General features: G+C 43.1%; 1 protein-coding gene across 1 annotated transcript in view; it reads right to left on the bottom strand.

Annotated features, from left to right (window-relative positions):
• Positions 1–768: 768 nt before the first annotated feature.
• Positions 769–23506, bottom strand: part of LOC311129130 (GRAM domain-containing protein 4-like) — an 86365-nt gene continuing 63627 nt past the window's right edge. Inside the window, exons 4-19 of the mRNA XM_084161422.1 lie at positions 22903–23023; positions 21842–21915; positions 18330–18474; positions 16924–16949; positions 16710–16801; positions 16054–16145; positions 12184–12232; positions 11992–12063; positions 11847–11890; positions 11614–11723; positions 11028–11182; positions 4951–5095; positions 4725–4818; positions 4375–4465; positions 4140–4208; positions 769–4043 (exon numbers count right to left, since the gene is read on the bottom strand). Of these exons, the coding sequence (XP_084017548.1) occupies positions 3930–4043; positions 4140–4208; positions 4375–4465; positions 4725–4818; positions 4951–5095; positions 11028–11182; positions 11614–11723; positions 11847–11890; positions 11992–12063; positions 12184–12232; positions 16054–16145; positions 16710–16801; positions 16924–16949; positions 18330–18474; positions 21842–21915; positions 22903–23023 (1493 nt within the window). The 3' untranslated portion in view covers positions 769–3929. The remainder of the gene's footprint in view (positions 4044–4139; positions 4209–4374; positions 4466–4724; positions 4819–4950; positions 5096–11027; positions 11183–11613; positions 11724–11846; positions 11891–11991; positions 12064–12183; positions 12233–16053; positions 16146–16709; positions 16802–16923; positions 16950–18329; positions 18475–21841; positions 21916–22902; positions 23024–23506) is intronic.

Raw genomic sequence — 23506 nt, 5'->3', positions numbered from 1 at the left:
TCTTACAAAGACACGGCGGTTGGAACCAGAAATCTCAAATTTGGCATCCAGACCAAAGGATAATATTCCACCGGTCTAATGTCCATTGCTCATGTTTCTTGGCCCAAGCAAGTCTCTTCTTATTGGTGTCCTTTATAAGTGGTTTCTTTGCAGCAATTCAACCATGAAGGCCTGATTCACACAGTCTCCTCTGAACAGTGGATGTTGAGATGTGTCTGTTACTTAAACTCTGAAGCATTTATTTGGGCTGCAATTTCTGAGGCTGGTAACTCTAATGAACTTACCCTCTGCAGCAGAGGTAACTCTGGGTCTTCCATTCCTGTGGAGGTCCTCATGAGATCCAGTTTCATCATAGCGCTTGATGGTATTTGCTACTGCACTTGTAGAAACTTTTAACGTTTTTGAAATGTTCCGGATTGACTGACCTTCATGTCTTAAAGTAATGATGGACTGTCGTTTCTCTTTGCTTATTTGAGCTGTTCTTGCCGTAATATGGACTTGGTCTTTTACCAAATAGGGCTATCTTCTGAGAGTTATTCACCTGATTCCACAGCCTTTGCCACTGCCCTCTAGTGTCTGTAAGGGTCATTATCAGCCTCCATCCATCTGTCCTGTAGTGACATCAAGTGGCCGAATGTGGGAATTGCAGTCAGCACTGGACCACACAATCTCCTCCTACAGTACCTCCGTGTTCATTTGGAATGACTAACATTACACTTATAATTATCTATAGGTGTAGTACAAAGGATGACAATACAGAGAAGGGCAAATACTTAATCCAATTTATTTAAATTAAAAAAAATGTACATCACATATTTTACAATAGACATTCTTCTCTTTAAAAACTGGATTTGTGTGTACATCACGTTTTTGTATACAAATTCCTCTTTAGTCATTTTAGTCCTCGAACACACAGATGACAAGTAATTACCCACAACTGTCAGATGACTGCAGTATATTGAACTTTGCAGTGATATACTGTATGGGAATATCATGAAGTAATTGACTAACATTTACATTGAGTTAGAACTAATACTTGGTTAACGCAACGAGAACCACAGAAGTAGAGACCAATAGAAACCAGAGGACAGCAGCTCTCGGAGTCGCCATGATGACCTCTGCTGTCTATAAGGAAGGCCTGTGAGTGATCCAAAAAAAGCTAAAAGATTATCATGATTTTACCATGTACTGCACGGCACTACCATTAGAACGATCAATGACGTTTTTTTGCAGTGGGAATGACATACAATATAATCTGACTAGAATGTTCTCTGATGTCACCGTCTGTCTACTGTTAGCTTGGTCCCAGATCTGTTACTATATGCTTGATCCAACTCCTGACTTTCATTACCACGCTACTCAGTACAGTACATGTACAGTGTATGCCATGACAACAAACTCAACAGAAGAGCTAAACTTTAGCTTTAGCTATTAAAGCATTATAAACAGATCAGGGATCAGGCTTACGTTTGCTGTTGGGATGAAGGTGAGCAGCAGAGATTGTCCTAAAACCAGTCTGAGCAGATTTAAAAGCTGACAGTTGACACTGTAATTCAAACGCAAGAGGAAGATATCTTTCCAGTCTTCATAACTCCACCTGTGGGCTAGGAGCTCAAACCGGCATTCCAAACAAAAGAACAACAAGAAATCAATTAAGGTTTTTAACCTTTAACCCTTCAGTAAACAGTGTAGGCAGAGTATGGCGAGCAGTAAAAGAAAAAATAACGTTTTGGCAACAAAAAAATTAAACTAGGAGTTTACAGCAGTAACACAATACATTCTGTGTGCTTCTTTTAGGACAGACCCTGATTGCAGATTTAAAAGTTAGTTGTTGTTACTAATCGACTAAGAGAGGCTTCAGGTCAGCATTAAGACTACAGTAACGTACAGTCAGACAATCATTCAATCAACACACTAACAGCATGAGTTCCTTAGACAATAGACAATCCATAGAAATTAAATTTCGTATCCAGTCGTAACAACTGGAGATTGGGTTTTGTAAGACAATAACTGACACAGTTTATACGGGCTTGTTAACAGTGTGGGAAGATTAATGCTTTTTAGGGGACTAGCTTGTTGTGCTGAGGCAAAAAATAATCTGAGAGGATGGTATAATCTACTCTCTCATTTGCAGCAAACGATAGACCAGAAATATGCCCAGATGTCCACAATAACTCTTCCAGTCATCTTACAAAACACAGAAAGTGTCCACATCCACTTGGTTTGGCATTAATTACAATTCTACATATCAAACCTATCTGAGAAATAAAAGACCAGCTTTTTAATCCAGAATGGTGACAATAATAAAGTGACATAAAAATATTCAGTTCAAACTTCTTCATCCTATTGTGAATGAATACTACAGAACCAGGCCAGTTGACTGACTCGATTTGCATTGAAATACTGAGATAATTAGTCCAGGAGTTAACTAGTTACTAGTCAAGTTAACCAAGTTAAATTACTTCTGAACAGGACAGCACATTGTACACATCTTACCACTCCAGTGTTAATACTACAGGTTGGTATTAGTGGTATTACCGTAGAACTACTATAGTACTACTATACCATAACATGTCACTAAAGACTGAAGTAACACAGGTACTGGGCCTTGAGACACCACGAAATCATTAGTATGTTTATGTGACCTACAGTATGCACCATAAGAATGTGTTAGCCTACTGGACTAAAGCCAAGGCATTAACTCATCTTTAGGTTTTAGGCCTCAGGGTTACTCAGTACACACGTTTAGTTCACTGAACCAGCTACGTTACATTTAAACTATGTACCTTCAGTTTAGACACATTATTCAGGGTTTAGGTCTGTTATGACTCTCTCTAACAGTGAGTGTGCTTTAGTTTTATAACACGATCCAGGACCTACTTTAACCAAGTCCAGTTCCTCATCATTCCATTGGTTATCACAAAAATAAGCGGAATTCAAAAGAAAGGCATTTGAAAACATTTCACAATGAACATCATCACCAAGGTCCCCACTACTGTACATGACACACAGTACAGTTCAGTAGTGAGTGTTGAAAGTATAACACATATACATCATATGCAAAAAGACACCTGAAAGCAAACGGTTTGTTGCTGAAATGTGTGAGTGTCTCCACAGAAAATCCACAGCAACGATGTAAACTAATGGAAAAGGCTTCTTGTCATGTTGAACGTTGTTCAGATGTTGGCTCAACGTTCTCACAGCTTTTTGTTTTCTACACAAACATCTAGCTACCGTACGGCGTCCTGTCTGTACGGTTCCGTGCAAGACCAGCAGTAACAGTTACACTGACTTCGCAAAGAAAGACAGAGAGAAGACAGGTGAGTAGAGACGCACACTGTCTGTGCAGCTCACACACACACACTGAACTCTCTCTGAACCGAATGAACGCTGTCAGTCAGGCAGGCAGGCAGGAGAGCCAGCTCCTTCTCCTATGATGAGATGTCTGTGTTAAAAATAATGTCCCCTCACCCCCTCTTCTTCATCCCCCCATCCTCGTTCCGACATAGACAGTGTAGGAATGTGTGCACCATCCCTATTGGACTACAAGTCCCACCTCCACACACACAGACGTGCGCAGACAGACAGACGCGCGCACAGACAGACAGACGCGCGCAGACAGACAGACGTGCGCAGACAGACAGACGCGCGCACAGACGCGCGCACAGACACAGACGCGCGCACAGACACACGCGCGCACAGACACACGCGCGCACAGACACACGCGCGCACAGACACACGCACGCACAGACACCTCTCAGTCATAAAAGAAGAGAAGATTGTCCAGTCACTGTAGATAAGAGAGGGAGGAGAAGAGGTGTGTGTCCCGTCACTTTCCCCAATTGTCTTTCCTCCAGCGAGGGAGGGTTCAGGGGTAGGTGGCCCAGCCCTGACCCCAGCCCAGGCCTCTGTCCATGGGGATAGCAGGGCTACAGCTCAGGGCTGCCCGAGGGTGGTCTGGAGGTGGTCATGATCTTCATGTACTGGGTGAAGATTGCCTCGAAGGCCTCGTCTCGATGGATCATGGCACCAAACACCAGAGGCTGAGGAGGAGACACAGAAATCCACAAATTACATTTAATTTATTGATAAATATGTGAAGGATAATAAAAAGGTCAAATAAGTCTTTATTTCCATACCTTCTGTGTGGAGGGAGTGGCTATGGAGATTCCCATTCCAGACCCAGGTAAGACAGACAGCACTTTGTACTGGGAACAGAGACAAGAGAGAGAAGAGATGGTATCAGATAATTGTATTCATGATAGATTCATTTCAAAGAATCTATCAGTTATTGGAAGATGCATATCAGGATGTGATATCACAGAAAACATGGAAAGGATATGATAAAAATATTGAATTAGTGTAGATAGACACCTTCTGGATATCTGTGACGTCCACCAGTTTAATGACCTTATTCTTCTTGGAGGAGGCCGATTTGGAACTGGAGCTCTCGAAGCACAGATAACTGAGAGACAAAGAGAGATGGCGACAGAGAGGAGGAGAGATAGAAAGATGGAGAGACGAGTTAGCACAAATCATCCGCTCTTGGATTTAGCTCTGAGAATCTGCAACATAGTGGCACTATTTCGTGGCATATTGTTTACACCCATATCAGAGAGTAAAGATAGCACACCAAAAAGGAATAGCAGACCACTAGAGGTGAAAAGCTATTGTGACGAAGTACTTGAAGGGACAAGCTAGTGTGATGAGGTAGGTCTACTTACTTCTCTGTAACGTAGAGCATGCCGTTTCGTATGTAGTCTGTTGGCATCTTCCGGTCTCTGTTGATGAGGCAGCACCTCCACCCATTCTCACACACTGTAGACACACGCGCAAAAATAATTTATATTGATTTACTTCATCAAGCGGCTGAATGCATTGAAACAATATTTATTTGAATGGCAGGGAAAAAACGAATAAAAATATTGTAGGTGCAGTAAGTCCTCTGACCTGGTAGAGGGCGCTCATTTTCTGAGACGTTGAATATCTCATGAAAGGCTCCCTTCTTGGTGCTATGAATCCTGGTGCTGTCACCATCCAGGTTTACACCGCACGGGACGGTTGCTAGGCTACCTCTAGCCACCACAGGCTGAATCTAGAGGGGAGGAGGGGGGGAGGGGGAGGAGGGTGGGACAAGGAGAGGGAGGAGGAGGAATAATTTTATTACAGAGCACTACTGTAGCCATCTTCCACTACGGATTCTCGGAGACTAAACTGGTAGACAGCCTCTCACATCGAGAGAGGAAACATAAGATGGAGGCCATTCATCTGTACAGTCGTGGTCAAAAGTTTTGAGAATGACACAAGTATTGGTCTTCAAAGTTTGCTGCTTCAGTGTTTTTAGATTTTTGTCAGATGTTACTATGGTATACTGAAGTATAATTACAAGCATTCCATAAGTGTCAAAGGCTTTTATTGACAATTACATTAAGTTTATGCAAAGAGTCAATATTTGCAGTGTTGACCCTTCTTTTTCAAGACCTCTGCAATCCGCCCTGGCATGCTGTCAATTAACTTCTGGGCCACATCCTGACTGATGGCAGCCCATTCTTGCATAATCAATGCTTGGAGTTTGTCAGAAATTGTGGGGTTTTGTTTGTCCGCCCGCTTCTTGAGGATCGACCACACGTTCTCAATGGGATTAAGGTCTGGGGAGTTTCCTGGCCATGGACCCAAAATTTCGATGTTTTGTTCCCGAGCCACTTCGTTATCACTTTTGCCTTATGGCAAGGTGCTCCATCATGCTGGAAAAGGCATTGGTCGTCACCAAACTGTTCTTGGACGGTTGGGAGAAGTTGCTCTCGGAGGATGTGTTGGTATCATTCTTTATTCATGGCTGTGTTCTTAGGCAAAATTGTGAGTGAGCCCACCAACTCCTTCAAGTTCCTTGGCGTACACATCACCGACAAACTGAAATGGTCCACCCACGCAGACAGTGTGGTGAAGAAGGCGCAACAGAGCCTCTTCAACCTCAGGAGGCTGAAGAAATTCAGTTTAGCACCTAAAACCCTCAAACTTTTACAGATGCACAATTGAGAGCATCCTGTCGGGCTGTATCACCGCCTGGTACGGCAACTGCACCGCCCACATCCGCAGGGCTCTCCAGAGGGTGGTGCGGTCTGCCGAACGCATTACCGGGGGCAAACTACACGCCCTCCAAGACACATACAGCACCCGATGTCACAGGAAGGCCAAAAAGATCATCAAGGACATCAACCACCCGAGCCACTGCCTGTTCACCCCGCTATCATCCAGAAGGCGAGGTCAGTACAGGTGCATCAAAGCTGGGACCGAGAGAATGAAAAACAGCTTCCATCTCAAGGCCATCAGACTGTTAAATAGCCATCACTAGCACATTAGAGGCTGCTGCTGCCTATTGAAATCACTGGCCACTTTAAGAAATGGAACACTAGTCACTTTAATAATGTTTACATGTCTTGCACTACTCATCTCATATGTATATACTGCATTCTATTCTATAATATTCTACTGTATCTTAGTCCATGCCGCTCTGTCATTGCTTGTCCATATATGTATATATTCTTAAATCCCATTCCTTACTAGTTTTGTGTGTATTGGGTATATGTTGTGAAATTGTTAGATATTACTGCACTGTCAGAGCTAGAAGCACAAGCATTTCGCTACACCCGCTATAACATCTGCTAAACACATGTATGTGACAAATAAAATGTGATTTGACTCCCTTGGCTGAGAAGCAACCCCACACATGAATGGTCTCAGGATGCTTTACTGTTGGCATGACACAGGACTGATGGTAGCATCACCTTGTCTTCTCCGGACAAGCTTTTTTCCGGATGCCCCAAACAATCGGAAAGGGGATTCAGAGAAAATGACTTTACCCCAGTCCTCAGCAGTCCAATCCCTGTACCTTTTGCAGAATACCAGTCTGTCCCTGATGTGGCTTCCTCACTGCCCTTCTTCACACCAGGCCATCCTCCAAAGGTCTTCGCCTCACTGTGCGTGCAGATGCGCTCACACCTGCCTGCTGCCATTCCTGAGCAAGCTCTGCACTGGTGGTGCCCCGATCCCACAGCTGAATCAACTTTAGGAGACGGTCCTGGCGCTTGCTGGACTTTCTTGGGCGCCCTGAAGCCTTCTTCATAACAATTGAACCTCTCTCCTTGAAGTTCTTGATGATCCGATAAATGGTTGATTTAGGTGCAATCTTACTAGCAGCAATATCCTTGTCTGTGAAGCCCTTTTTGTGCAAAGCAATGATGACGGCACGTGTTTCCTTGCAGGTAACCATGGTTAACAGAGTAAGAACAATGATTTCAAGCACCAACCTACTTTTAAAGCTTCCAGTCTGTTATTCTAACTCAAATCAGCATGACAGAGTGATCTCCAGCCTTGTCCTCGTCAACACTCTCACCTGTGTTAGTGAGAGAATCACTGACATGATGTCAGCTGGTCCTTTTGTGGCAGGGCTGAAATGCAGTGGAAATGTTTTTTGGGGGATTAAGTTCATTTTCATGGCAAAGAGGGACTTTGCAGTTAATTGCAATTCATCTGATCACTCTTCATAACATTCTGGAGTATATGCACATTGCCATCATAAAAACTGAGGCAGCAGACTTTGTGAAAATTAATATTTGTGTCATTCACAAAACGTTTGACCACGACTGTACACAGTAGGAGTATGTGCTCCTCATAACATAGCCTTGCAAACAACTTGTGTCTTATCTAACATCAGCCTCAGGGTGAGGGTCTCGTGCAAAGCGCAGAGCAGTTCCCCGACCCCCCCCCAGACACACTCATATAGACACAGTACACTTACAGTACATACACTATAGTACTGTACATGTAGGTAGTCAGTCATCTCTGTTAGAAATGAAACTAAGTGAGGACATTTTGTTATTTAACTTAACAATTTATTTAATTGTCTGTGTTCCAAGGGTATCCCTCTACCCTTCTGCCCTGAAGTGTGCACTGGTTCATTACCCCTCACTAGTGTATAGAATTAAGGTGGAACATTGTCCACCTGTCTTTTGCCTATGCATGCTTACACCCACCTATCCAATGCTTTTAGTGAAGGCTAAATCCCTGAAGGGAGGTGAGCGAGTGCACACTTCAGGCAGAAGGGTGGGGGGGGATCAGACGTAAGTGTACAGTAAAGACAGTATGGTATAGTAGCAGATTAGTTAGTGTTTGTAATGCTGGGAGTGAGAGTAGGGAACTCTGCAGATAAATGGCCATGCCGTTTACAGCTCCAGTACAATATACTCCCTCATGCTGCAGGCAGGCAGGCCCCTAGCTATACAGTAGATAGATGGGACTATTTGTAATGTTATCTAGAAGTAGAATAGAATAAGTCTTAGAGTACCAGTAGAATAAGTCTTAGCTACATAGTTGGGTAATTCAGACACACTAGTTAGCGCTGTTTTTCAAGGGTTACCTGGTAAATGATTCAAATTTTTTGAGTGATTGTTATACAAAGCCTACTACTAATTGGAATCACTAGAAAGTTTTACCTTACCATCGATATGAGGTAATAACAATTTTAGTGTTCTAGAGGTAAACTATGGGGGAAATAAAGGTGCTACTGTAAACCGGACTATAATGTATACTGCTCTAGTCACAATAAAGTTGCTTTTGACAGTGCTGGTTGTGTCAGCACACTGAACACCTGGTTACTACATGTCTGTGAAAATGGATAAAAAAATGTCACAAATGAATTCATAATTGTTTCGATTAAGACTGGTTCAATTAAAGCTTAGTAAGTGTCTCTTTTGGACCGAGTTTAACATTATGCCATTATGGCCCACTAAAAGTGGATAAATGCATTGACATTTTTGATCCATTTATTCAAACACTCAGTTAATGTTGGGAGGTTTGTCGTGAACCACACGCACACACTCAGTGCGCGCACACACACACACACATACATGTTTTAGCTGGTGGCACACACAGGCACTATGTAACGTAAGGGGACAGAGGCACACCAGAGTCCCTACCTTCTCAGACCCAGACAGCTGAGAGAGAGAAACAAAACACAACGTATAGTGACAGTCACTAAAGCAAGGCCCATTTAGCACCACTAACATTACTGCCAACTGGCTGAGATAGTCATCGCAAACACTCGACACAGTCTCACGCACGCACACACACACATACACAGATGACAGAGCATGGCAGTGACAAGGTAAATTAGGTTTGTTTAAAGTAAGGGCTCAACATAAAAGGGGTTAAGACTCATCATAAGATAAAATAATTACAATGTTGGATTGACAGTTACGGTTATTATTTAAAAACAAAAAACTATGCTTCAGTTGTAATAGATACTTTTGTAATGAGGTTAGGGTTAAGTTATTTAGCATTTGGATGAAGGCTAGTGTTAGGGAAATTTGGGTTGGATAAAGAATTGGTTCCTTTCACTATGGGGCAAGTTATTTGTGCGCCCCCAGAGTAAGTTCTGAGATGACATTGTGTGCGTTATTGTATACAGTGCATTCGGAAAATATTCAGACCCCTTGACTTTTTCCACATTTTGTTACGTTACAGCCTTATTCTAAAATGGATTAAATAAATAAAAATCCTAATCAATCTACACACAATACCCCATAATAACAAAGTTAAAACAGTTTTTTAGAAATATTTGCAAATGTATAAAAACGTAAAAACAGAAATACCTTATTTACATAAGTATTCAGACCCTTTGCTCAGGTGCATCCTGTAAAGTCAATCGATTGGACATGATTTGGAAAGGCACACCCACCTGTCTAGATAAGGTTCCACAGTTGACAGTGCATATCAGAGCAAAAACCAAGCCATGAGGTTGAAGGAATTGACCGTAGAGCTCCGAGACAGGATTGTGTCGAGGAACAGATCTGGGGAATGGTACCAAAAAATTTCTGGAGCATTGAAGGTCCCCAAGAACACAGTGGCCTCCATCATTTTTAAATGGAAGAAGTTTGGAACCACCAACTCTTCCTAGAGCTGGCCGCCCGGCCAAACTGAGCAATCGGGGGAGAAGAACCTTGGTCAGGAAGGCGACCAAGAACCCGATGGTCACTGACAGAGCTCCAGAGTTCCTCTGTGGAGATGGGAGAACCTTCCAGAAGGACAACCATCTCTGAAGCACTCCACCAACCAGGCCTTTATGATAGAGTTGCCAGACGGAAGCCACTCCTCAGTAAAATGCACGACAGCCCGCTTGGAGTTTGCCAAAAGGCACCTAAAGACTTTCAGACCATGAGAAGATTCTCTGGTCTGATGAAACCAAGATTGAACTCTTTGGCCTGAATGCCAAGCATCACGTCTGGAGGAAATCTGGCACCATCCCTACGGTGAAGCATGGTGGTGGCAGAATCATGCTGTGGGAATGTTTTTCAGCAGCAGGTACTGGGAGATTGTCAGGATCGAGGGAAAGATGAACAGAGTAAAGTACAGAAAGATCCTTGATGAAAACCTGCTCCAGACCTCAGACTGGGGCAAAGGTTCACCTTTCAACAAGACAATAACCCTAAGCACACAGCCAAGACAACGCAGGAGTGGCTTCGGGACAAGTCTCTGAATGTCCTTGAGAGGCCCAGCCAGAGCCCAGACTTGAACCCGATCAAACATCTCTGGAGAGACCTAGAAATAGCTGTGCAGCGACGCTCCCCATCCAACCTGACAGAGCTTGAGAGGATCTGCAGAGAAGAATGGGAGAAACTCCCCAAATACAGGTGTGCCAAGCTTGTAGCGTCATACACAAGACGACTCAAGGCTGTAATCGCTGCCAAAGGTGCTTCAACAATGTACTGAGTAAAGGGTCTGAATACTTGATACGTGATATTTCAGTTTATTTTTTACAAATTTGCCAAAATGTATAAAAACCTGTTTTTGCTTTGTCATTATGGGTGTATTGTGTGATTGATGAGGGGGAAAAAACAATTTAATCAATTTTAGAATAAGGCTGTAACGTAACAAAATGTGGAAAAAAAATTCGTACACATGTTGCTTACGTGTGTGTGGAAATGTATATATTTGCGTCTGCGCATGCATTTATAAGTGTGTGTCCTCACCCGTCGGGACATAGTAGCGTTGGTCCTCTCCTTCAGCTGTGGATCAGTTGGTAGGTTGTTCCAGTCGATGTGAGGTGTGTCATATTTGTCCCTCAGCTTGGGACAGCTCTTAAACAAGAAGTCTATGATGAAGAACTTGATCCCTGCATACAGCCCTGAGAGCAAGGGGAAGAAAGAGAGACTTTAAAAAGCCAATTCTCTTCAGATAAAAAAACAAACAAAAACAAATTAGAGACTTGTAAAAGTACAATGGATTGTACCAAAACATATGTTGGTATACTTAGTTGTTTACACGTTTTATGTATTTCATAAAACATGTGTGTCTGCTGTAAACTAAATGTCTCAGTTATTCTGCTTCCTCTTAAAGCCTCCACAGGCACCAACAGTGAACACACAAGAGAAGACTAATTGCTTTAGAGAGGAACAAACATTGAATATCAGTGTGCCAGGAGACACAATGCCCCTGAGCAGCGATGAAGACAATAAAGTGGGGTTTTTATATTGAATGTTACATAGCGTTTCACTCAGTGTGTGTGTGTGAGGGCTGCAGCAGGCTGTGTGTATGTTTGTGTGTGCGTGTACTCACCAATCATGAAGCCCACGAGTTTATAGGGCAGTATGCAGGAGGAGAGGAAGGCAACCCACAGGCTTATGTAGAGCTTCTGAGTGATCTCAGGCTGCACCCACATGAACAGGCTGAAAACACACACAGAGAGAGAGGGAGGGAGGGCGAGAGAGAAACCGTTTGATCAACTATACAGACCAACTTCAGAGGGAAAGAGTATAGAATGGTAAGACAGTGAAACAGCTATTTCTTACTTCTTTATTTTCTCCAATACATCCGCCATCTTACCAAAAAGGTTCTGTGAAAAAAGTACAACAAAATGACTTTTCCAAAATGTCTTAATGTGGTGTTTGTGTGTGTGTGTGTGTGTGTGTGTGTGTGTGTTCGCTACTACTGTACCTGTGCTTTTTGTGCAACATCAAGCACTAACTGGAACTTTTCAGACACAGTCAAGTCATCCTTTGACGGTTCCTACATGAAACAAACCCAAACAATCAGCTCATTCCATTCCAAAGGCAGGAAATACGACAGGCCAATTCCTGTGAAGTCAGGAAGCTAAGAGGAAGTCATGTGAAATGGGAGGTCTCTTACTATAGGATCCGTAATATCCGGCACAATGCTCCACTGAATCCTCCAACCTCTGGAAAAAAAAAGTGAAGACATCAAAATAATGTCAAAACTCTAAAGCAGGGATGGGCAACTGGCGGCCCTCACCTGCGGATCAATTTCAATGTTCTTTTTCCTTTTTTTAGAACTCAGTCGGGGTCTCAACTTACTGTTGACAGTTAGAATAATAGAATACACAAAATTTGGGTTGTGCATCAGCAGTTTTTCTCTTATGTCAGTCACTCAATTAGTCCATGTCAGCTAATATTTTTCTGATTGTTAAGTTAGTCTAGCTGCCAGCTATCTACACTTGTAGTAAATCATGGTCGAATTACCGACCGGGGTGAACCCATTGATTTTTTAAGTCACTCTCACTCAGAATTCATATTCCATTTATTCTCTCCACCCCATGGCAAAATGAGTAGTATTGCAGCAAACATGCTTTAAAATGACATTTTCTCTCTACACCACATGGCAAAATGTGTACAATTGCAGGAAAATAACTCTACAACTTCAGTTTTTACCCTCTGCTGTCAAGAGGGGGGCCGCTAAAATGTTTGTTCGCAAGGTGGGTGGGAAACAAAGTTTTACATAGGGTCTCCTAAAAGACTTGAGCCGGTTCTGCCTGCATGTGTGGGTATGGATGAGGGTACGCAGACCCGCGAGCCACTGCGGTCCCCTATGATGAGTTCAGATTTTTGGTGGCCTCCACCCCCATCAAAGTGACCCATCCCTGCTCTAAAGGATTTGGTGAAAATTAGCTGCCCCACATTAAATAGGTAGGTACAGTGTAATTACATGAAAGAGAGTAGAGTATGTACCCAACTTGGTAAATATGAACAAAAATATAAAACACAACATGTAAAAGTGTTGGTCCCTTGTTTCATGAACTGAAATATAATGTCCCCGAAATTGTCCATATGCACAATAAGCTAATTTATTTCACATTTTTTACACACATTTGTTTACATCCCTGTTAGTGAGCATTTCTCCTTTGCCAAGATAATCCATCTACCTGACAGCTCGGCATATCAAGAAGCGGCTTAAACAGCATGATCATTACACAGGTGCACCTTGTGCCGGGGACATTAAAAGGCCACTAAAATGTGCAGTCCTCACACAACACAATGCCACAGATGTCTCAAGTTTTGAGCGAGTGTGCAATTGGCAAGCTGACTGCAGGAATGTCCAAGTTGTTGCCAGAGAATTTAATGTTAATTTCTCTACCATAAGCCGCCTCCAACGTCATTTTGGAGAATTTGGTAGTACGTCTAACCGGCCTCACAACCGCAGATCACATGTGACCACGCCAGCCCAGGACCTCCACATCACCTGCGGGATCGTCTGACAGCAGCCACCCGGACAGCTGATGAAACTGTGGGTTTGCACAACCAAAGAATTTCTGCACAAACTGTTAGAAACCTTCTCAGGGAAGCGAATCTGCATGCTCGTTGTCCTCACCAGGGTCTTGACTTGGCTACAGTTCGGCGTCGTAACCGACTTCAGTGGGCAAAAGCTCACCGTTGATGGCCACTGGCATGCTGGACAAGTGTACTCTTCACGGATGAATCCCTGTTTCAACTGTACCGGGCAGACAGCGTGTATGGCATTGTGTGGACGAGCGGTTTGCTGACGTCAACGTTGTGAACCGAGTGCGCCATGGTGGCGGTGGGGTTATGGTATGGGCAGACATAAGCTACGGACAACGAACACAATTGCATTTTATCAATAGCAATTTGAATGCACAGAGATACTGTGTCGAGATCCTGAGGCCCATTGTTGCGCCATTCATCCGCCACTATCACTTCATGTTTCAGCATGATAATGCACAGCCCCATGTCGCAAGGATCTGTACACAATGCCTGGAAGCTGAAAATGTCCCAGTTCTTCCATGGCCTGCATACTCAAACATGTCACCCATTGAGCATGTTTGGGATGCTCTGGACCAACGTATACGACAGCGTGTTCCAGTTCCCGCCAATATCCAGCAACTTCGCACAGCCATTGAAGAAGAGTGGGACAACATTCCATAGGCCACAATCAACAGCCTGATCAACTCTATGCGATGGAGATGTGTCGCCCATCATGAGGCAAATGGTGGTCACACCAGATACTGACTGGTTCTGATCCACGCCCCTACTTTTTTTTTTTTTTTTTTAAGGGATGTCTGACCTGAGGCATATCTGTATTCCCAGTCATGTGAAATCCACAGATTATTTTTTTTTCAATTGAAAGATTTCCTTATATGAACTGTAACTCAGTAAAATCTTTGAAATTGTTGCATGTTGCGTTTATATTTACACAGAGCATGTGAGCTGAGTTGAGCGGTTGGAAATCACGCTCACCGCTCCATGTCCGCGCTCACAAAAAAAACTGCAGCTCCAAATAAGCTCCATTCATTAAAAATCACAATTTAACCAACACCCATCAATTTTTGTGACTACCTGGACCTACCAATTGTTTGTATTGAAACCAAACCATATGGATTTGAATGAAATGTATTTGAATAAAACATGAAAAGGTGAATGTAAGAAGCAAACATAATTTCAAATTGGCTACATGTCATATTAAACAACATATAAACACTCTAAATAGGTCAGGAGCCAGACAGGGAGCCTAAGACGAAACGAAAATGAATTATTTAGGCTATATTATTTAAATTATTTCAAGGCTATAGCCTTACATTGTATACATTGTGAAGAATTTGCGAGTGTGACACAATAAGCTGGTAGGGACATAAAACGCTCCTCATTTAAACATTTCATTGTATTAAATCATTATAGTCTATAAATTGTGACTTACTTAGAATTAAATACAATTTAAACAAAAAATGACTTAGTAGTGCCTTTGAATTCATTTTTAGAAACACGAGTTTGGCCAGTCTGTGGCTTCAGGCTCATGCGATGGTGCCTGGAGAGCCGGCCAGCAGCGGAGAATATCCTCTCCACACTTGCAGAGCCACTGGGGACGCTAAACACCCCTTTTGGCCTCTCTTGCCAGGCTGGGCAGAGATGTTTTTAAAATTTTCTATAGGTAGGCCTAAAGGTTTTTAGGCAAAATAACCCAATCAAAATGGAAATCTCCTTGAACGTGGGAATATGCCAGGCCTATTGGGCCAAAATCAATTATGACCTATTGTTTAGATAATAGAACGAAAATGAACGAAACGTTTAAGAGATCTGATTTTTTGTTTATAAATACTTTGCTACAATGACACTTAGTCATCTACCCACCTCATTCCTTTCATGTGCATGTAGTAAGTACACCATCATGCTTTTGGGATATGTGTATTTTCAGATTCCCCAATGATTATTTAGTTGTGGACACTACATCACAGCACTCCCTCTCTTGCTCTTGGACCTCCTCATCTTTGTAAGTCATCTTGATTTTGAACCTGTGTGTTTTATCAGTTTCTTTATGAAAATATTTAGCGAACTCCATGACAGCTAAAGCAAGGGGCTATAGCAGCACACAAGTAGACTACAAATGCATGCTGGGGCGGGCACGCCCTGAGCTCGTGAAGTGAGCGCTACTGGAGCGAAATTGGAGCGGGCGAGAAGGCCGACGCTCCAGCCTTTGGGAATTTCGCTCCACGCTCCAGTCAAATTGGGCACGCTCCGCTCCTCACTCCAGCTCCGCTCCACATACTCTGGTTCAGTGTAGTTGCATCACTCTGCATCATCAATAAATGACAAATTAAATGTAATATCAATATGAATAGGTGTGTGTATGTGCAGTATGAATGTCTTACTTAGCGATAAGGTAATTCAAGGAGAGCCTCAGGATGGCTAATAAGTAACATTTAATGTAACTAATGTAATATGAATTTGTGTATGTGCAGTACACATGTCTTACTTAGCAATGAGGTAATTCAAGGAGAGCCTCAGGATGGCCAAGAAGAGGAACATTGGGATGGCCCAGCCGTGCCACGCAGCGTTCATGTAGATCTGAGACAGGAGGAAATACAAATTACATTCATCATTTCATACAGTACTTAGCCTACATCCTTTTTCTCACAATCAGATTTAATATACAAGTCTTCCAAATGACAAGCACTACTGAATATAGTGGGACATCGAATGAGAGGAACTTGAAGAGACAAACATTAGATTAGACATTTGGTCAATGTCTAGCTCTATAGAATAGCATGTGTCAAAGTCTTGAGATCATGTATACAGTAGTCAAACTCATTCAGGACAGCTCACTAAAGATGGTTCATCCAAGTTACATATTAGTTTCCTTACCCTGTAAGCTGTCTATGGACATGGTATGACAGCAATCCATGCTTTGGTTTTGTTTACCTGGCCCTGTTCCAAATGCTAACTTTTTACATTTGTGGCACAACTCCAACGCAAGTCAATGGTACCGATATTAGCATTTTTCGCGCTTCATGTCCAAATCATCCTAAAGTTTCTCAAATTAAGTGTGTAGCTCAATGAAGTTACTTCTAGATGATTTGGACATGACTTGCATATCCCTTTAAAAAGACAGATAGGAGCAGTTGTACTCACTATGAAGGAAATAGCTGAGGTGTACACTGAGTGCCAGTTGGATAAGGCTGAGAGGTTCCTCATGAAATTAGTGACAGGTCTGGCTCCTCGCTCTGGAAAAATACAAAATCAGTCATCAACTTATTGTCACATCACAACAATATCTGACAACAACAGTAGATCAATGGCAGAAGGTATGACTATTCTGAGTGGGTATTAATATATAAATACTCACTGAGTCGCCTCATGTTTTCTGTTAGCCTGGAGAGAGAAGGACATTCAATGGTAGATGTTACAACAGGAACTTTTGCATGCACTTTACACAGACAGTGGGGGAACAGAATTCTCGAAAACATCTACTAAAAAAGCGAAATGTTCGTGTGCACTTGCTAGCGGAGGTGGCAACACCTCAACATTTACATTTACATTTTAGTCATTTAGCAGACGCTCTTATCCAGAGCGACTTACAGGAGCAATTAGGGTTAAGTGCCTTGCTCAAGGGCACATCGACAGATTTTTCACCTAGTCGGCTCGGGGATTAGAACCAGCGACCTTTCGGTTACCGGCACAATGCTCTTAACCACTAAGCTACCTGCCGCCCCACTGATCATTCGGTGTATGAGTCACACAGAAGCGAGGAGGAGAGGAAAGAATGAAGAGCTCAATCTATGTCTCTCTGTTCTCTCCGTTCTGTCCTCAAGGTCAGCTACAATACTTCCTTTCTTTCTAGAGCTTTCTACCTGTGCTGCCAACTTTCATCCAATCTGTGTGCACTTCAAACTGTGTACGTGTATGTGGTTACTCTCCTGCCTAAGGTCACAGCAGCCCATGACCTGAAGGATGAGTAAGCCCTATACAATCTGATCAGTGCTTAGCAGCAAAATGAGCCAAGTCCTAGACTGAACCCAGCTAGCTTAAAGTGGAGTAAAGAGGAGCATGACATATGAGTTGCATCTAGACACTGATCTAAGATCAGTGAGGAGCTTACCCCCTAATGGTTAAGGTTAGAATTGGGGGATAGTGAAGCTGATCCTAGTCAGTGCCCGAGGGCAATGTCTATAGCCTCAGTCAATGGCTGCTGGGAGTTGTAGTGTGGTCAACCCACCACCAGAGGGCACAGACACTGTATTCACTCCCTGTGGCCAATCTCCCTTACAGGACCTCCTATTAGCCCAGACAGGCAGGGCCTACCAGCCAATCAGAAGTCTGTACACCACACTATGTTTCTTTGAGTGTTACATGGTTTCAATCCGTTTTAAAATAGTATTCTTCCTACTGAAAATCACCCTGGTCATGTTGCTCATGCAGTGATGTGCAACGTATACAGAACGTGTCTGTATAGAATTCACATCACTACCGTTAAGGTTAGGTAAACGACTACTACTGTTTCTGTGAGTGGTAGCGTACTCGCCATGTGGGGTGCAACAAATACACAATGTTTAGATATTGACTACTACAACACAGCCTCTCAATGTGACTGATGTTTTCACCACTTAGTTCAGTACTCACCTTTTAGTACATAGAAATAAGATTACAAGAACAGACATTCCTATTTAAACCAATATTCCATGATGGGTGGACCATTCATTCTATTGTATTTCTATGGTTTTGACAACCCATCCCAGGAATACAACAATGTACCTTTTAGCACTTAGTGGTTCCTCAGCCTCCACAGTGTTCTCCTCTGGGACGAAGCGGAAGTCTTCTATGTAGACCCCCACCCTGTCGTAGAGCCACCTCCACGCCCGCAAGTACAGGGTCTCCCCCTGCAGCGGCTTGTCTTTGTCTGGAGAGGCAGAGTTGAAGGTCAGGTCATGTTGTCATTAGGCTTATTTTCTTGTGTGTGGGTGTTTTATGTTATTGTATACTTGGAAGAGGACTCATGTTTGTTCTTTTGTCTTGTTACTGACTATAAATAAATATACATTCAAAAGACAGAAAGAGGAAGAGAGAGAGAAAGAGAGAGTGACCGGAAGAGAGGTTATAGGCAGCACAGGTTTATAATGAGTACAATGAAGTTGCCTCCTTGTCGGTTTGGTATTTCTGTTCCTAGATCTATATCTAAGGGCAACTTCTATAACTACCTGAAATTGTTTATTGAAATGAAGACCGGTAGAGAAGGATATATAGGTCTGTAGATCTCCCAGTTAAGAAGCTGGTTTAATTTAGAGTTAATACCAAAGACCCATTAACCTAAATTACACACTGAGCTCCTCGTGTGTGTCTTACAGAAACACAAATTCATGTACGCGCACATACACACATTCTACATTTGGAGAGGCTGCTCTAACTAACACCGTGGGCCTGTCTGGCCTAGATCAAACCTAGCCCATTTCCTAAAATAACCCCCTTGCCAGTTTCACCAGCACCTGAAGCTACTAGACGAACAACTTGTTCTGGAACCCTCAAAGAATGATCAAGATTTTTGATTTTACAAAGAGATACTTCTACAGCTCCTCTCTTCCCTCCCACGCACACAAACAGTGTCTTTCTTCCAGCCTCCCACACACACTAAAATATATCTGGTAATGAGGATGTTCAGCACCCAGAATGTGTTTTGCACTGAACACTGCTATTAAAGCTGCCTGTCCTTACTGTTGGGTTAGAGTTTTAAAATGATTGGGGAAACTGTGTGTGAGGGGAAACAGAGATCGTTTTTGAAGCAATTGTTTGATATGAGAATACCTTTTCTTCATCAAAGTCAGAGTTGTGTGTATGTGTATTCTGCATTGTCTCAAGAGATTCAGGACAAGTCCCTTTGTTTATTTTTTAATTTTTATTTTCCCTTTATTTAACTAGGCAAGTCAGTTAAGAACAAATTCTTATTTACAATGACGGCCTACACCGGCCAAATCTGGACAACGCTGGGCCAATTGTGCGCCGCCCTACGGGACTCCCAATCAAGGCCGGTTGTGATACAGCCTGAAATCGAACCAGGGGGGTCTGTAGTGACGCCTCAAGCACAGATGCAGTGCCTTAGACCACTGCGCCACTCGGGAGCACACTTTGTAAGTGTGAGTGTGTGTCAATATGTTAAATCCCCCATGGAGAAAATAGATTCTCCATCATCCTGAATCCCCCCCCCCCCAACACACACACAGGGTTATTACAGTCTTCCAAGAATAGTCTTCCCTACACACTCCCACTGTAAAACACACACATCCACATATCCCAGTCCCTATAGAGTCAGAGCAAACGTCAGTCCCTCCCCCTGATCTATCGCCTGTCCTTTTCCCTTCCCGTCAGCTCTGCAGCCCCACTGGACTCCCACTGGCTTCAACCTGACTCCTGGATGCCTTCCCACAGTCTCTCAGTCCCTGGCTGCCCTGTGGCCCTACAAACCCTTTTATTTCACTGATCTATGGGAGTTACTGCTGTTTCTGACAAAGGTTTCTTCTGACCCAAAGCTTGAAAGCTTGGCTCGTTAAATACTGAAATTGGCATCTGATTTAAGTGACTTTTCTACAGATTGTCTCATATACTTTTCCAGTCTTTGCAGATCTGAAGGACTGGGATAGGTGTGAGCAGTATCAATCTGGTCTATTCAATTCCATAAATAGTAAAGGTAGGGGCGGTTTTTGTATACTATCAGCAGTCATACAGTGGGGGAAAAAAGTATTTAGTCAGCCACCAATTGTGCAAGTTCTCCCACTTAAAAAGAGATGAGAGGCCTGTAATTTTCATCATAGGTACACGTCAACTATGACAGACAAATTGAGAAAAGAAAATCCAGAAAATCAAATTGTGGGATTTTTAATGAATTTATTTGCAAATTTGGTGGAAAATAAGTATTTGGTCACCTACAAACAAGCAAGATTTCTGGCTCCCACAGACCTGTAACTTCTTCTTTAAGAGGCTCCTCTGTCCTCCACTCGTTACCAGTATAAAAGACACCTGTCCACAACCTCAAACAGTCACACTCCAAACTCCACTATGGCCAAGACCAAAGAGCTGTCAAAGGACACCAGAAACAAAATTGTAGACCTGCACCAGGCTGGGAAGACTGAATCTGCAATAGGTAAGCAGCTTGGTTTGAAGAAATCAACTGTGGGAGCAATTATTAGGAAATGGAAGACATACAAGACCACTCATAATCTCCCTCGATCTGGGGCTCCACGCAAGATCTCACCCCGTGGGGTCAAAATGATCACAAGAACGGTGAGCAAAAATCCCAGAACCACACGGGGGGACCTAGTGAATGACCTGCAGAGAGCTGGGACCAAAGTAACAAAGCCTACCATCAGTAACACACTACGCCGCCAGGGACTCAAATCCTGCAGTGCCAGACGTGTCCCCCTGCTTAAGCCAGTACATGTCCAGGCCCGTCTGAAGTTTGCTAGAGTGCATTTGGATGATCCAGAAGAGGATTGGGAGAATGTCATATGGTCAGATGAAACCAAAATAGAACCTTTTGGTAAAAACTCAACTCGTCGTGTTTGGAGGACAAAGAATGCTGAGTTGCATCCAAAGAACACCATACCTACTGTGAAACATGGGGGTGGAAACATCATGCTTTGGGGCTGTTTTTCTGCAAAGGGACCAGGACGACTGATCCGTGTAAAGGAAAGAATGAATGGGGCCATGTATCGTGAGATTTTGAGTGAAAACCTCCTTCCATCAGCAAGGGCATTGAAGATGAAACGTGGCTGGGTCTTTCAGCATGACAATGATCCCAAACACACCGCCCGGGCAACGAAGGAGTGGCTTCGTAAGAAGTATTTCAAGGTCCTGGAGTGGCCTAGCCAGTCTCCAGATCTCAACCCCATAGAAAATCTTTGGAGGGAGTTGAAAGTCCGTGTTGCCCAGCGACAGCCCCAAAACATCACTGCTCTAGAGGAGATCTGCATGGAGGAATGGGGCAAAATACCAGCAACAGTGTGTGAAAACCTTGTAAAGACTTACAGAAAACGTTTGACCTGTGTCATTGCCAACAAAGGGTATATAACAAAGTATTGAGAAACTTTTGTTATTGACCAAATACTTATTTTCCACCATATTTTTTTTTGTCTGTCATAGTTGACGTGTACATATGATGAAAATTACAGGCCTCTCTCATCTTTTTAAGTGGGAGAACTTGCACAATTGGTGGCTGACTAAATAATTTTTTCCCCACTGTAGGTGTTCCACCATAGTCCACTTTCTGCCTTGCTTACCTGTGTCTTTGCCATTGGCAGCAGGCGTTGGAGACGGGGGTTTACGGGCAGGCTGTGGCGGCGAGTCTTCCAACCTGATAGAAGAAAGAAGTATAGAAAAAGAGGAGAGGAGAAATACAGAAAAATAGTGAGTCTTTGCAACACTATGTAAACAAAAATTCAAGTATACCCTTCATGGGCTTTATGCCCTCTATAATTTTGGCTATTTGATGTGTAATGTGTCTTCATGTCCCCCTCTATGCCCTTGTGGACCTTACTGTAAGGCCAAGGAGACATGGTGGAATGTCCTTTTGGCAGGAGCTAAAACGCCACTGAAATCCATTCTGAGTGGACTGGGTGAACCAGAGGCTTTACTTAATGGAAAATTCCACCCCAAAAATATATTTTGGTATTTGTTTCATTAGTCCATTGGTTATATAGTTCCAAAAATATTGTGCATGTCAGCAATCAAGATTCAAGATATATAACTTTCAAAATACAGAAATTCAGCTGGTATCATACAGGCTGCATTTCTGTATTTTGAAAGTTATATATCTTGAAAACTTGATGGCTGACATGCAAAACATGTTGGGACTATATCAACAATGGACTAATGAAACAAATAAAATATAGTTTTGGGGTGGAATTTTAATTTAACAGTTAATCGAGTGCCAAATGACACAGAAGCGATCATCCCAAGACTAACTAAATGCTGCGTCATGCTCTGTGCTCTGATATAGAAGCGCGTGACCTGGTTGTGACACATACACAAACACTACAGCGAGCACACACGCACAGGTCCTTGAGGAATTCCCTGCCATGTGCCAACCAAGCTGCAGGGGCAGCTATTTATACCTGCTGCAGCCCAGGGTGATCCACCCCACCGAAGGACAACTTACTGGGGTAGGTAGGATGGCATGCAGGGAGTGGAGGAGGTGGAGGGTTGCAGCACTGAAGGCAGCACACACACACAGAAACCGAGACAGAGAGAGCAAGCGAGAGCGAAACGTGACTAACTAAGTGAGCAACACTTAGAGAATGAGATGACACATTATGTTCCCCTCGCTCTCTCCATCACCCACCTGGATTTTAGCACCTCGTTCATCCTCAGTTCGAGATCGAGCCTCTTCCCTCTCTCTCTCTCCAGCTCTTCCTTTATCTTCTCCACATTGGTTTCCTCTCGTAGCTTCCTCAATTCTTCTTCTGAAAAACACAAACACAACACATTAATGACTGGTATTATCATGATGATGATTATTATTATCACATTTGATTACCTCCTTTGTTAATCCACATACAGACAGAGAAATATATTCCAGAATACAATTTCCATTTGTTCAAAATCTGGTCAAAAAAATGAAAAAGACAAAACCTTTGAGACGATCTGGATCACATTGTCACATCTTTAGAAGGGGTCATTTCAGAATAATAACAGTGTTATTCTGGTAGCTTCTGAGCTGTGATTACAGTTCAACCCCTGCAGACCGCGCAGTACAGAAGGATAATCACGGGATGAGACCGTGATCCTCTTACCTTGTCCTACTTGGCTCCCTTCACTGCTCTGCCCTGTACCCTGAGCCGAGCCATGGAGGTTTCAGAGTGACCCAGGTGCTAAGAGGCTGGTCACTAGTCACAATACATACCTGACAGACGAGAGGACACTGGTAATTGTTTCACTAATGCCCC

This window comes from Coregonus lavaretus (assembly GCF_964263955.1).
Source record: "Coregonus lavaretus genome assembly, chromosome: 5".
NCBI lineage: Eukaryota > Metazoa > Chordata > Actinopteri > Salmoniformes > Salmonidae > Coregonus > Coregonus lavaretus.
This window is presented reverse-complemented; position numbering and strand designations above follow the sequence as displayed.